The following is a 15,858-nucleotide window of genomic DNA, read 5'->3' as shown; positions in this document are numbered from 1 at the left end:
AACTGGCTGAAAACATAAAACAGATGCCATGCAATAAAGCACAGGTAATCAAAAAGAACAACAAACATCACTACACTCACCAGAGATAATATTAAATGAGAAAAGTGAATATACAGCAGGATAGTTATTTGAAAGCAATGTCGACTACCTGACAGCATGACTCCATTATAGTCATTACATTGTGAATTGTCACCTTGTGCCTAAATTTAATATTTCTTTGATACAAATAAAGACATTTCCACCATAAAGTGATGCAGAAAAGACACAAATCCATGCATTGAAATCCACCACAATACAAGAAATCAAGTATTTTATGCTTAGGAGGAACTTAATGATTCCAACACCAATAGATGTTATTGCAGGGTCTCAACCTGAATATTTAAATTTGTCAGGTAATGTTCATCTGAATGTGCAACATAAATAACAGTGACTTGACATAATTACATCATTATGTTTCCTCTAATACGACCTTAAAGTTAATTTTAAACTCTTAAGTATCATTCACAAAGCCCTTAGCTATTTTTTCAGTGCCTGAAATCGGCAGAAACATTACTTAAGATGTTTTTATGACCGATTTTGTATCCTTGTATCCACCTAAAAGTCTAACTTTAAGGTTAAGGCTTATACAGAAATAACTATTAAAAGTGTCAGTAGGCACCACAGTACCTCAGTGTTAATCTGTATTGGATCATCAGAACCAAAGTTCACGTTTCTGTTCAGACAGAAGAGTCTCTTAACGAACTTGTGTCCGTGGTTTTAGTGACGCACAAGCTTGTCCCTGATCTTGAAGCCGATTATGCCCATCACCAGCAGAGCCGGGAGGAAGGCATAGAGGAGAAGAAAGTCCAATGTGTATCGGGACAATGCACCGGGGTAACCCTGTTCGATGATCTGACTGCCATCAGTTACCACACAGGCTCCAGGCAAAGATCTGGAATTATCTGCAGCAACACAAAGCACAAGAGAAAGTTAAAGGAAGTCAGCCACTGAGTGTATTTTAATCTATATGACCATCCAACCTGCCAAGTGTCCTTGAACACTGAACCCATACTTTATAAATCTCAGACTTAGTCACAGTCAGAGCATCAGCAGGATGATAAAACGTAAAATCGATAAACAGGAATAAGTGATTGCTAATAACCTTTATCTTTTATTATATACAGTGTTAGTACAAATTCTGTATTCCTACACACTGTAAAAAAAATTTTTAAAAGTTATTTAGCAGTTAATTTTTGTGAACAATTTAATGTTACTTTACACATTTTTCCTGTTTTGCTAAAGGACAGATAATTACTATGAAAATCACAGAGATAAATGGCAACCTGCTTTTTTATCAATGGTAATTAATTCTTTTGTTATACAATATTTTTATTTTTTTTATTCACAAAAAGATTTTTTAATGTTAAAGATATTTGCTATATTTTCAAAGAAAAAAACTGTTGAAGATTGAACCTGGGTTATTCAAATTTTTAGCTGTTATTTTCATTCATTCATTCATTCATTCATTCATTCGTTTAATTATTAATTCCAGATTGTCTTCCTTTTGTTAAATTACTGATGCCATCTGGTAGCATTTCAGAAACATGTACATGTTGACTGAAATAAAACAGGCAAAAATATGCCACATGTGATGTGTCCACATCAATAAAATCTGTATATTTACAGATAGTAATTAGTTTTATTTCTCATATATGACACACGTTTGCTGTATTTCAATCAGCTAAAAAGGTCATTACTTTTTACATATCTGCCGTTATCTTACCATTTTCGTATATGACTGTTTTCAATCATTTATTAATTTATTTTTTCTGGCACCCTTGCTGCCTGATTTTCACTGTTTCTTTGTTTTTTGTTTTTTTTTCTTGCAGTGCAGGGGGAAAAATAAACTCTGTCCTACCCAGGTACAGATGTCAACCCTGTACATTTACAACATAACCCACATTTTAATTGTAAAACTGTTACGATAAACCTTCTTGTACAACCACTGCTTAATTTGTAAAGTGTTAAAATACTACTTTCTCTTCATTCTCAGGATAATTGGACACAAAGGATGATGCCATGGCAACAACTACTTACTGCATGTGAACTCGAGTCCATGAAACTCAGTGACTATGAGCAGCTCACAGCTGTACTTCTGGAAGGTCAGGTAACTGAGCCACTGGAAGACCAGCGGCATCTGTTGGGTGCTTCTGTTGCGACGAAGAGCAGAGGAAGGTCAGCACTATCTGCTAGAATGTATGCATTTATAATGAAATGCTTACCAAAGGTCTAAATCAAAGTAGACCTGGACATTAAGTTACCCAAACCTGCTAGTTTAGTTAAGAACCTATTTGGTGTCTTACCTTAAGAAACCAGATCCCACCAAGATCCCTGCAATATTGAGCAGAGCCACTCCAGTGTTGACCATGTTGGGGTCCTGGACCACTCCTAGTAGCACCACAGTCAGCAGCTCACCTGAGAAAAACACACATGAATACATACAGCTAAAAACTGCAACCAGTAGCAGTGGTATATTTGTATAATACTGTATTTAGAAGACTTAAATGTGTAGTGTATCCCTTTCAAAGTGCATTAGTAGTAAAGATTCTAGTCTATGAATCATAGAGATAAGTAAAAATGCCATTATGGATATGGATAATCCTGCCTTGAAAAAACTAGGATGCCAGCAAATATGTTCCTGGCAGCTTGTCCTTGTGATAAAACATCACATCTCGTTATTTAACCACTTCTCTTATCAGCTCACCTATAATATGTGGCACCAGAACTACAGCAGTGAAACACAGGAAGCGCAGACTTTCAGGGTGCATTCCCACCGTCCTGAGAGGAAAGAAAACAGCAACAAAAAGAAAAAAAAGAGTCAGTGTTGAATACGAGACCTGTTATACCCCTCTGTGAGAGAAAAATATGCAGCGTCTATCCTTCAGACAATAAAAACAAACTACCAACCAGTAAAGGAAGGAGGTGAAGATGCAGACACTGAGGATGCTGAAGGGCAGAATGTGGACGATGTAGGCCAAGAACATTTGCCATTTGCTGTACAGGCCGTCCTGACTCTCCTGATCGCTGATGGCTCTCAGTGAAGGGACTGGAGATAGAAAAACAGATATGTAGAGAATGTAGTGTAATGAGATTTAACATACTAACACCTATGACACTTCTAAATAAGTGACTACCATGAATGAATAATTTCACAATTTCTGTCTGGTATGTTTGCAGAACAGGTTTTTATAGATCAACAAGCTTGTTAGTCGAGTCGACAGGTATGTCTTCATTTTCCCGTTCAAGGTCGGTACGCTGACACATGCATAATTAAAATGAAGGATTGCTGTTTCGACATCCGATCGCTAAAATCCACAACAACGAAGAGGCATCCAAGAAGCCTGCTTATTGATTTTTCTTGATATCTCCTTTGAATAAAACTCAAAGTGGGCCTTCTGTCATCAGTCCAAGTTCCAGATTTGTAGGTGTTCTTGGTTTCATTTAGCAGACAAATCATTTCTATTGAACATTTCTGTATTATCTCCTATCAGTTGTTATCTGTGAGCTTCAAGGTCAGAGTGATATGGCTTCCTCTGGCTGTTTGGGTGCCTATTATATGGAGTGTGACTTCTGCTCTGCCCAGTGTTCTATCTTTATCTCTTATCAATAGTATCTGTGACGGCCCTAAAGCTTAAGACTGAGCTGATAGCTGAGATAGATGGTGAGGAGATACAACCGTCCTCAAATGTATTCATACCCGCCCATTAAAGAAGGAAAAAAAAGAGCTGTCACTGAAATAAGTTGACAAAAGTAATAATAAATAAAAAATGTATGAAAATCATGACATTGCTTTTGAATTGTGGCTCAACAGAAATATTAAAAAAGCAACACAATCCTGTGTTTTCTGTAACTCTCAGTCAGACTTGTGCACCTGTTGAAAGTTATTCTGGTCCACTGCTCATCAGTAAAGTGCTCTAATGTGTCCAGGACAGCTTTGTTTTTTTTATTCTTTTCAACCACAATTCAAAAGCAGTGTCTTATTTCACTAAATTATAATTTAACAAATATTTATTTATTATTACTTTTTTCAGTTTCTAGTTATTTGAGTGACTATTGTGAATTTTGTCTTTTCTTTAATGGAAGGGTATGAATACATTTGAGGGCGCCTGTAATCACCTACGTACAGCCAGTATCATTCACATAAGATGTCCGTATACTGCGAGCTTTGAAATTGACGTAAAGATAGGTTCTGTTACTACAGATTGCCTACACTTTAATTTAATTTTTTAGTTTTTCTTTTTTTGCCTTTTTGCCTTCATTGTATAGGACAGTGAAGAGAGAGACAGGGAAGTGTGGGAGTAGAAATTGCAGCAAAGGGCCATGAGCAGGATTTGAACCCATAGCCACTGCATCGGGGACTACAGCCCCTGTATATGGGTCGCCAGCTCAACCAGTTGAACTATAGCAGCGGCCCAACTTCAATTTTTTTAACCTTGACCTTAACCCCCCAAAAAAGCAATTTTTTCACGAGTGTCTTGTCTGAGATGAGTCAGGTGCTTCAGGGTTTTTCCTGCTCAACATGGGACAGTAAACGTGACTGATTCTGAGTTATCTTCTTTGACAGAATTCTATGAATTTTCCTGTTACATCTGAATATCCTGTAAACAAAAATGTCTGTTATGCTTGACATTAAACACCAATTATAATAAATAAAAATGTGTTCTTATTCTCAGTCTTATCATTTAGCTGGTGGTGCTTTTCAATTGGCCCTGGGTGCTGAGCTAGAGTATGGGACTTTTACATATATTTAAACATCTATTACAATCAAGCTCAAACGATGCTGATTAAGCCTCTAAATGCAGAGCAGACCGTAGTTTTTAATCAGATTTTTGTGACAACATTTGTGTGCATCAGTACCGATGCCTTTTATTTCAAGCAGTAATGATTGAAAAAAGGAGTAGAGAGACGGTGAGGGCTGCAGCAGCTAAGAGTATGGTGGAAAAACTTTGGGAAGCATCCAAGAAAAGTTTCTGAACCTTCAGATAACAAAAGAAATGTACGTTCAGAGGAAATAGTACAGTCTAAAAAAAAGAAAGCGAGCGACAGGGAGGCATGTGGCACGAATGCAGCGATAGTGTTTGTGTAATTAAAACGGTGGAGGCAAAAGCTCCACACGGCAGGTTTAAACGCTCTTTAGGTGGCACCAAAAATCCCCCAATGCAGGTTTGTAAAACCAACCATCACATAAAGCTTCTTCTGAAAAACAACAACTTGTAAAATTCTCATGCAGTATCCAAAGAAGACAGTCACATCCAGGTCCAACGTAGGTCACACACCAGTGATTTGTATTCTTTGTTTGTGGTTTTAGTTCTTTCAATTCAGTGGAGAGTGGGGATAAAAGAAACCTGAGATTGAGCTTTTTTTTTTTAAGCTGTTTGCTCTCTGTCTCTGCACGGTTTTCCTGCTCAGAATGGCCTTTGGGGGCAACAACAGATGACAGGAAGCGTGATCACTTACATACGGTAAAAACACTGAGTCTGTGTTACTATATATATGAAAGAAATCTGTACATTTTCCTCTTATTTCTGACAATACAATCAACAAGCATGTCTTGTCTGTGAGTCAATAATATCACAATCAAAACGGGATAAAGAGATTATTGTTTTCGTTCATAGTTCCTATCATTTTGTCGCAGGTGGTTTTTATTTTAAATCTCTTGCATGCCAAAAGCTCCTCGATGCTGCAAAAACCTGCACTGTGTCCACAGTACATGTGTAACTGTTGACTGTATTTGAGGTCTGAGTGACAGCAGCTGCTATAAATATTAACTTCGAAGTTGCTAAACACAGACAGACTCAAATACATGCGTAGACGGGTAATATCGACACTATAGATACTGTAGGTTTGTAGGTAAAAAGGCACTCGTAGGTTCACCGGGTTCATGGAGCAGTTAATGGAGTAAAAGGTCATTACCCGCTGAACAAAGTCTAAAAATGCCAACTAGAGGACCTCTTTATCAACGGTGAAAGGCCAAATAACTAAACTAAACATATGTAATCTCTGCAGGGTTTTTCCCACACAGAGATTTTAGTCAGCATCAGCGGAAAATAACCAGCACAAAAATGAGAATTAAGATCAAAATGTTATAACCAGTTTTTTTTAGTTAGGGTTTATTTACTCAAGCAGAACCAGCATTTTTGGTGATCAAGTGCTCAGAAATAACAGGAAGATGCACAGACTTAGTAGTAACTTCACAAAGGCCCATTCTGAATTTGTATAAATCCTGCTTTTTACAATTGCTTCTTCAATTCACAGTGTTTTGTTTTCCATTGACATTTGTTCTATGTATAATAATAATACTATAAGTAAACTCATAACTCATCACTTCATCTTTTACTCTGACCTAAGAGAGACACTGAAAGTATAAGAAGTCTCTTCAAGCACTTTCGCTGCAAAAACAATCTGAGCTAGACTTCACTCATTTTTGCTGAAGGGAACAAAAATACTGCAGAGCGCAGACCCCTTTCACCTACTGAACAGGAGATAAGCGAGCTTACACAGCGGAGATAAAGATGTTTCAAGCACGCTGTTCAACAAAGATAGAACATCGCTTTCACTCAGATGATAGCCCAAACGCACTTCAGCATTTCCCTGAAGTCATCGTATCCACCTCATGTAGATATTTATTGGATGATGTTATCAGACACATGCAGCGGGATGTACTGTAATGTCACCCAGACATTATATAAGCACTGAAATATGGTAACTTCCTGCACACTGAAATGTTCAATCTTTAGCATCAGATTCCTGTTGTCATTGCTTGTTACTGAATGTGAGCGATTTAATTGGAAAACTGAATCAGGACGAAACTTCATTATGTCTTAGCTTAATTTTTCAATAAGAAGAAACACAATTTTAAAAAACAATACCTCAGTTGATTTTTCTGTCCAAGCATTTTCATGTCAAAGCGTGAAAGTACTTTTTTTGGTTTTGTTTTTACAGGAATATGTACAGTAAATATGTTTTTCCTAAAAAGTTGAATAGAAATGTGCCTAAAAACCTTGAGAAACTGTATTTTTATCTCCTCGTGGACAGATATGTGGTGTCGGTTGTACTCACAGAGAGCGACGGCGTTCAGCATGCCGGTGTACGGCGAAGCAGCAACGCTCTGATAGATGATGCCAATGCGGTCCTGCACAGCACCCTTGGTGACGTCGTTGTCCAAACGCATGACGAAGAAGGCCACAAACAGGCCGTAGATCAGGTTCTGGGACAGACGCATCAGGACACCCATCCTGTCTCTAGACAGGTTTCTTGCTATCCGCCTGTGAACACACACAATGAATACTCTTATTCTAAATTTGAGCTGCAAATCACTATAACATGTGAAATACATCTGCTAATGTCAGCTAAGTTATCAAAAAAGCAAAGCATTAAATATCTACTTTCTGGTGTGTCAGTTCATGTGTTTTCAGAAAACCTGTGGATGGTGTTTATGAACTGTATATTGTAAAAAAATAAATTAGCTTTTATCAGTCTGCAAAGAGACTTTTAAAATAGTTCTGATCTAATCTAATCTAATCTGATCTAATCTAATCTAAATCTATGGTGGTCATCCTCATTTGAAGATGGTGCGTACAAGCACATACAGGGACTGAAGAGTCTCTCTGCACTGACCTGACAAGAACTTCAAGTTTGGCAGCACCGCTGGGTGACTCTTTGCTCTTGAAGGGGATGGCCGGCTTGTCTGATCGCTGCAGGCTCTGCTCTGTCTTTCCCAGCATGCTCTGGTAGATGTCCGACCCCTGGTAGGATAAAGTGATCTCGTGCATGCGATTGAATGTCGCCGCCTCCCTCTCGCTGTTGCGTGTGTCCACCGAGGTGAAGTCGACTGTATAACATCACAGCAATTTCACTATTCTAATTGATTATGCCACCCAGATATGCTTTTATACACTCTTGCATTGTACATATACATAACATAGCTACGTGGTGGTAATGTAGAAACACAGTACTGTACCGTAGATATCAAAGGGGTTGCAGTACTCTGGACACTCATATCCACACTGGCTGAAGAAGTTCACCATCTCCTCTGGCTGCCCACAGAACACGAGCTCCCCGCGGCTCATTATAGCGATCCTGCTGAACACCTTCGAGGCAGACAGACACATACACCAGCACATAATGTTATTTCATCAGCAAATACTTTAGAAACTGAATCACAATGTATGAACTCCTGTGAGCTTTTCAGTGTGAAAGGATTCATTCATTTACAACACCTGTCACTGGCCCACATGTTCACTGTAATTGTTTCTCCTGTCTTTATTAAGAGGCTACTGTATGTCCTCTCAATATAATTCTAACATAAAAGATGGAGTGAAAACGCACAGGCCTTTGGCACAAAGTAAAAATGACCTCTAAGGTTCAGCTGAAGTTAGTACGTGACTTGAGAAATAGAGAAGCGACCAAAATCTACAGAGTTAACATATGATGAGGCTGCAAGTAATGTTTGTTTTTATTGTATGTTTGTGCTTAGTAACCATCCATCCATTATCTATACACCGCTTAATCCTCACGAGGGTCGTGGGGGGCTGGAGTCTATCCCAGCTGACTCAGGGTGAAGGCAGAGGACACCCTGGACAGGTAACCAGTCTATCACAGGGCTACACTTAGAGACAGACAACCACTCACACTCACATTCACACCTATAGACAATTTAGAATCACCAATTAACCTCAACATGTTTTTGGACTGTGGGAGGAAGCCGGAGAACCCGGAGAGAACCCACGCTGCATGAGGACAACATACAAACTCCATGCAGAAAGATCCCAGGTGTTCTCACAGAGACGTGAACCGGTGACCTTCTAGCTGCGGGGCAACGGTGCTAACCACTGAGCCACCTTGCAGCCCGTGTTTAGTGACATGCAAGTTATTTTCTTAATAAACTAATTAGTTGTTTGGTCTATAAAATATCAGGAAATAGTGAAAATATGTACATCAGAGTTTCCCGAAGCCAAGACAACATCCTCAAATGCCCTGTTTTGTCCACAACCCAAAGATACTCAGTTTACTGTCATAGAGGAGCAAAGAAAAGAACTTAAGCAGCTGGAATTAGAGGTTAATCAATCATCACAATAGGTGGCAATTCATTCTTTAGCTGACAGTTGATTATTTGTTGCGGCTTTAACGTACGGAGACGTAGGCTTTAAAAAACAGTGCGTCTGTCCTTCAAAGTATATTTCAGTCAAACTTTTTCTTCTCTTTTCTCCACCTCATCCTGAAACTCACCCTGAAGAGTTCGGAGCGCGGTTGGTGGATGGTTACTATGACGATACGATTCCTCCTCGCCAGCTCTGCCAGCAGCACCACGATCTGATTGGCCGTCATGCTGTCCAGGCCGGTGGTCGGCTCGTCCAATAGGATCACTCCTGCAACGACACCACCCCGATGACGTCACCGGCGTCATTGCGGGTTTGTCACACCGTGAAACATTGAGAACAAGTGAAAGGCAGGACAATAACTTTTTTTTTTTCTCCAAGTTGGAAACTTTTAAATGTACTTTTTGTTAAGTGGCACATGCAGGACTCTCTGCGGGGCCAACTTAACTTGTGAAGATAAGTGAGTTCTCTCTTTTTTTTTTTAGTTAATTACTCTAATTAGGACAATTAAAAGATTGCCTCTTTGCATTATGAAAGCAGAGTGGAATTAGCAGATGCTTTAATTGTGAGATTAATTCATTTCCTGGTTGATTGGAGAGGCAGCGAATGGGAACTCCTCATTACTCTGTGTGTGACTGTGTGTGTGTGTCTGTTCATGGCCATTTTAATCCTGAATGAGGACTGAGACCCTCCATCCTCCCTGGAGGACTGCAGACCTGATAAACTACACCTACACACTGAGGTGGGTCTCTGCTCATTCCCTCCATGGTGTGATAACCCAGTCCTTTATTACTCCTCTCCATCTCTCCCTCCGTCCCTCTCTCTGTCCTCTCCTTATTCCCCTCTTACTTAGATCCTTTTGTTTTCTTCCAGTGTGGACTTTAAAACCCTTTCGGGGAAGAGATAGGTCATTTGGCGAACTTTATTCTGTTCCCAGGACGGCAAAGTCATCTTTCTGGTCCTGTTGCTTTCTACGGTATGTTTGAAATGTCGTGTGTTGATGTGCAGTCGGCTGAGCAAAACATGGAAAGGCAGGTTGGAAATTCAAAAATTAGAATAACTGTCAAGTGGCCATATGAAGTTTTTCGTGCTGTTCTTTGTCCACACTCTTCATATCGGTCATAAGCAGATCCCTTCCTAAGGTGCTTCCACTGTAACTGAGCTTCTAATGTTAGTGTTACTGTTCCAAAGTTCACCTGACTTTAGCAGTTTGAAAAATCAAGTGTAAAGTTCCCTTTTTGTATTTTTGTTCGTCTAGCAACAACTCAACAATCAAACAGCTGCTGTGTTTCCATAACAAAATTCTTTGCTCGTTTTAAAGTCCGATAAGAGAAAGTGAAGGGAAACACCAGAATTTTATGAAATTTGCTTGAGGTGATTTGACTTTTACGGAAAAGAGTTGATCCATTTTCCTCCGCTTAACAAGAGCCGGTTGTAGTGCCAGCAGATTAGACAAGGCCTTCCGAATGGCAGCAATGTTTTTCAGTTCCTCCTTGGCTACCAAAAGGTGTATCCAGACCAGATGAGGTATGTAGTCACTTCAGCGAGGGTCCTCTCTAAGTAGGATGTGTCTCCAAAGCAAGGCATGCAGTAGGCATCCTAATCAAAAGCTCAAACCACCTCAGTCGGATTGATTTAACGCAAAAGAGCCGCGATTTTTTTCTTCTGTTCTTTAAAATTTAAAAGTTAAAACATCCCAAAGTGTCCAAAGCTGTACTACTTATAATGTGTGACGCTAAATAATACATCGTACCTATACATAACATTCACACAGCTTTCAAGGCTAACCCTGCTAATTTATTTAGAGAGTGTGAGTATGTCGACATAAAACTGGCAGAAATAGATGGTTTTAGTCACAAGTATCATCCTGCAGGAAGAGAATTTGGTACTAAGAAGACTAGCTATAAGGGAGACCAACTTTATTTAATTAAATCAAACTACCGTAACATTCAGTGAGCCTCCTTTAAACTTTGATATACAGGTTTTGTCCTGCATCACCTCAACTGGAAACAAATTATGACTGAACCTCTGAAAGGTCAGTGCAAACCAGAGGAATGACTACAGCAAGCAAAAACTGCTTCAGCGTTCTTATAGGTTGCTGAAAGACAGATTTGAGAAACTGTGAACTGGTTCTTTAAGGACATCTTCCTGATATTGTGTCACAGCCCATTTTGTATAATCCTTGTCCCATGTGTCTCAAAGCTTTAAAAAAAAAATCACCTCTAATCTATTATACATCTAGTCTGTCTTAAGAATTCATGGGATAATGGCTTTTACCTCGATTCACCTCATCATCGTGATTTAAATTTGCAGCAATAGCATGAATTGGAAGTCGGATAAACTGCTGTGATTCTCTTCAGGCTGCAGAGGTACTCACGCGGGTCCTGAAGTAACTGGCTGGCGATGGAGACCCTCCTCCTCTCACCCCCAGAGATCCCCGGGAAAATACGACCCCCAATAACACTGTGAGCCACGTGAGTCAGACTCAGCTCGGCCATCACCGCCGACACCTAAACGGGAGCCGGAGGTCGAAGGTTAGATGACAAGCGAACCAAATTAACTGACAAGAGCCTACAGTAGATAATGAATTTTCTGGCTCTAGGTAGTGAACTTGATTAGTGGAAAGACCATTTTCTGCTTGTTACTGCTCTCTGACATTAAGTGATGGACAGGACCAGGAGGTTTACCTTTGCTTTAAATCAACACTAAAGGAAATAGATTAAAATATACAATCAGATTTATAAGTTTAAGATATAAACAGAGGCTGAAAATAGCTATTTTGGCTACTTTCTTGAAAGCCACATTGACAGTTTTGAGCATCTTTGACAAAATGTGCAGGCTGAGATCATAAGTAAGGAGATTTTTAGTTGTTTTTTGGGGGTTTTTTTGTCACTGGAATTTATTCAGAATATAAACAGATATGAAATACACACTAGGTAGACATGTCAACAAGATAAAAAGAGAAGGAGAGGAGGACCTTAATGTCCTGACATTCTAGTAGGTACAAGTTCTGTTTTGTTCGTTTTTCCCTTAATTTTTTTTGTATGGAGAAATGTCAAGTTTAAACTAAAGAACCAGAAAGACCAAAAGAAACTGTCAAAAGTCACCTTTTTCTTGATCGCTTCGGCCGAGTGTTTCCGCAGGGCCAGCTGGGCTGTGTAGGTCAGAGTCTCCTCCACTGTCAGATAACTCAGCAAGTTATCGCTCTGGAAAAGGACAAGAGAAGAAACAAGAGCTGCAGTGAGGCAGTCACATATGTACTGTTTTTACTTTTTGGTGGTAAACAGGATTTCGTGCAGGTCTTGTAGAATAATTTTACACTCTGTTTACTTATAACAGAGTTCAGGGCTCTGGATTTAAACTGAGGATTGGTAAAACACATCTCTACCAGCAAAATAGCTTGAATTATTTCTGCCAATAAGCATATATAAGCTTTTCTCTTGTTCATTCATCAGCAATTTAACTACAGTATATCCTGGGACTTTTTTTGTTCACAGGTGATTGAAAGTATTTTTCTACATCTGAGGAGCTTCAGTAAAAGAACAACTGAATCTCTTTCTTATTACAATATATTTTTCTATTATATTTTTCACAATTTTGCTACTTTATTGAAGTAAACCAAGTCTTTTCTTTTGCCTGTGAATTCATGTCTAATTCTTTGAGTAATTATTTTTGGATTGATTGTAATTTATCAGACGATGAGCGAGTGTGAAAAAAGGAAGTGGTGGCACAGTGTTTGACCTCGAGTCAGATCTCACATCAACAATATGTTTTTGTGAGTGAGAATAAATGTGCTGAATGAAGGCAACAGAATCAATGACTCAGGAAGCTGAGTCCTGTTAAGATAGCACAGTGGAAGGGAAATTAAAAGAACAAGCCATGACCGACTTCCTCAGTTCAGAACTGAGTAAAATATCTTTAATAACCTAAAAAAGAAGTCCAGCTGCTTTTTAACTGAAGCTCTTATGACAACCACGACCTGGATGACTGAGAATCTACACAGACGTACTTTTATACTCCGCCTTTGCAGCTGCAGACTGAGTGCACATCTGTGTTGAACACATACAGCAGCAGACTTGTATGTTCATATATTCGCATGCAAACCATCTGTGATATACCTTTAGCCAAGACATGAACACACACACAGACAGACACACACACACACACACACACACATTGCTTGAACCAGCTGAACCTGCTGCCTGCCTCAATTAACACGTGGCGCCTCCCAATCCCACTTCTCCTTATTCTCTCATCTGAATGACTTTAATATCAGGAGCTCATATCACCTCCTCATCTACAGCTTAGCAGGGGAAGTTAATGACGAGGCTTAGAGAGCAGGAAGGGGGTGCTATCAGCGAGAAGAGAGAGATGATTTGAAAGGAAACAAGGCCGGTTTTAAACCAGTGTTTTTAATTCAGGCTTTGGATACACTTGAGCACCTCTCATTGAGAGATTAAGTGTATGAGGAGGCTATCAGGGGTCTTAAGTTAATTTCATACGGAGGCCAGGGCAGCCTTTCTAGAGTTTTTACGAAATGGTGTGTTCATTGAGTTTGTGATTTAGTGTTTGTGGCGGTTAGTATGAGTACAGGCATCTTAAATATGTACAAAGTGTGTGTGGCCACTCATACGAGAAGGGCAGAGTTTCGCCTGTGGTCAGTTTGTGATGGGAACTTCAGCAAAGAGACGTGTTTGTTAAATTAGTTGCTAACTACTTTTGAAACTGCTCTTCAGTCTCTTTATTCATTTGTCTGTCACAGCTGCTGTAATCATTGTTGTGGATGGTTAGGAAGCCGGAGAGCAGTTCAGCAGTTATATGCTGCCCATTGATGTCTCACAAACAACTAATTCCAGTGACCAAGAAAAGAAGTTTCTTTGTTTGGTTGAGGTGTGCTGAAGGCCCAGTTTGAAACATATAGAAAAACCTATGATCCCCAAACGATGATAATTTCTGTGTTTCTACTGGTTTTGTTTCTGTGTAGGGCTGAACGATGAATCAATCTCAGTTTGAAACAAGGCAATTAGCAGTCTGAAAGGCTGCAATTTAGAATATACGAGGTGGGGCTGTTAAATAATGACACTAAATTCAATTGCATTTAATTAAAGCAAATGTAAACATTCGAGCATTGTTTCTGCTGCCCATTGATCAATGTATAATAATGGGTTCAGGCATGCACGCTGAGGTTCGACTGATATAAGCCCAGTCTCATTATTTAATAGTCGCACCTCGTACTTTTTGTAGTTCATTTGAGGCAGAGAGTAAACTGTTGTGTCAGTGGTTTTACTAATTCATGCCGCTGTCCTTATGTGACAGTCACTCTTTTGATGACATCTCATGTAGTAATGCTCCATCACGTATTTTAAATCTATGACAGAGCCAAGACTAAACTAAGGTTTCACTTCAAAGCGCTATATTGCAAAACAAATTGCAATTTCTATCAGAAAAATTGCACATTTCTGTGTGTTACCTGCAGTACGTAGGAGAAGCAGTCCTGGTACTCTTCTCTCTTTAGTTTCCTGCCATTAACATAAACATCACCCAGCAGTGTGCCGCTGTTTCCAATCCTGCCTGAGATGGCGTCCAACAATGTGGTCTTCCCAGAGCCTTTACAACACAAAGTGCATATATTTTTATATTAGCCAGCTTCCCTCTTTACTGCAGGGGGAGTTTCTTTTCATGGTTTTATTTTTTAGGGAGAGTGTGGCTTCGTCATTTTGTTCACACTAGAACACATGATCAGTTTTTGTGTTCTAGACTTCATAGCTTCTAAATCTAAATCAGACAGAAACATGTCAGAGCCATTTAAAAATCTCCTGCCCTTTGCCAGCTTTTCAATGCACCCTCATAAAAATGTAATTATTTTTTTGTTCTTTGCTCTTTGGACTGAGCCGAGCACACCTGAATTGCCCAGGATGCCCATGATCTGCCCACTGTCTACGTGGAAGGAGACATCGTTGAGGATCTGACGAGTCCATCGCTTCCTGTAGGAGGGTAGATCCCACCATGGACCGACACGCTCACTGAAACACACAGACAAGAGCAATGGTTTTAACATTCCCAGAACGGAACCGACCCTAACTGTGAAACCAATCATCACTACAGTACATATTAACAGTTAATTTTCTGTACATGCTGTAGATAAAGAGGTAAATGCAGCACACATGCATAGATACTTTTCTGCAATTTGTCTAGAAGTGACAGTTGAACCACAGAAAGTTATTAAATCTGACATCGTGTGTTCAATCTGATCTAGTTGCTGTCTTGAACACTGTCTACAGCGTTTACCTGACTGTGTAGGAGATCTTACTGACGCTGAGACAACAGGACGGCTCTGATCGCTCCTCTACGCTGTCCTTGTATACATCTCTCTTCTCGTCCGACACAAACTTGTAGGACTCCTTAACGTTGGTCCTGTTGTCCTGCTCCACCGCCTGCATCGAGTAAAATCTGTCCATGTTTCAGATCGGTCTTCTGCTCCAAACGGCAACCGCGCCGATTCCGTTTCACATCGGTTTGTTAATATTCTTTCAGTCCCAGACTTTGTTTCTCTGCGCCTGTTCCCTGTACAGAGCAGCAGTGTGAGATCAGTGGGCTCTCAGCAACCATAAACACACAGTGAATACTGCGTTATCTTAGAGAACTTTGATCTGTACTTGTATAATGACAAAAACCCCCCACGGCGAGTAGATGCACAGGCTGCCAGTCTCACTTTAGTCCT

At 39.8% G+C, this 15,858-nt stretch overlaps 1 protein-coding gene across 1 annotated transcript; it reads right to left on the bottom strand.

Moving 5' to 3' along the window:
* Positions 1-293: 293 nt before the first annotated feature.
* On the bottom strand, positions 294-15,595 carry abcg5 (ATP-binding cassette, sub-family G (WHITE), member 5). The gene is made up of 14 exons (XM_008298081.1): positions 15,426-15,595; positions 15,039-15,160; positions 14,608-14,744; positions 12,245-12,343; positions 11,515-11,647; positions 9,268-9,407; positions 8,000-8,129; positions 7,657-7,870; positions 7,099-7,304; positions 2,947-3,085; positions 2,744-2,817; positions 2,343-2,454; positions 2,077-2,189; positions 294-941 (listed from the first exon to the last, which is right to left on the bottom strand). The coding sequence occupies exons 1-14, from the start codon at positions 15,593-15,595 to the stop codon at positions 757-759; spliced, it is 1,974 nt and encodes a 657-aa protein (XP_008296303.1). The 3' UTR covers positions 294-756.
* Positions 15,596-15,858: the final 263 nt, after the last annotated feature.

The sequence above is a fragment of the Stegastes partitus genome, unplaced genomic scaffold (assembly GCF_000690725.1).
Source record: "Stegastes partitus isolate 25-593 unplaced genomic scaffold, Stegastes_partitus-1.0.2 Scaffold1278, whole genome shotgun sequence".
NCBI classification, from domain to species: Eukaryota; Metazoa; Chordata; class Actinopteri; family Pomacentridae; genus Stegastes; species Stegastes partitus.
Note: the sequence above shows the minus strand (reverse complement) of the source record. Positions and strands in the feature narration are given on the sequence as shown.

Bases quoted from the DNA above. Each gene is read 5' to 3' on its own strand.
- abcg5 (XM_008298081.1), bottom strand. From the start codon at position 15,595: ATGGACAGATTTTACTCGATGCAGGCGGTGGAGCAGGACAACAGGACC. The intron at 2,190-2,342 runs GTAAGACACCAA...TCGTCGCAACAG, and splicing joins GTGGGATCTGGTTTCTTAAG to AAGCACCCAACAGATGCCGC. The intron at 942-2,076 runs GTAAGTAGTTGT...GTGTTGCTGCAG, and splicing joins TGGACTCGAGTTCACATGCA to ATAATTCCAGATCTTTGCCT.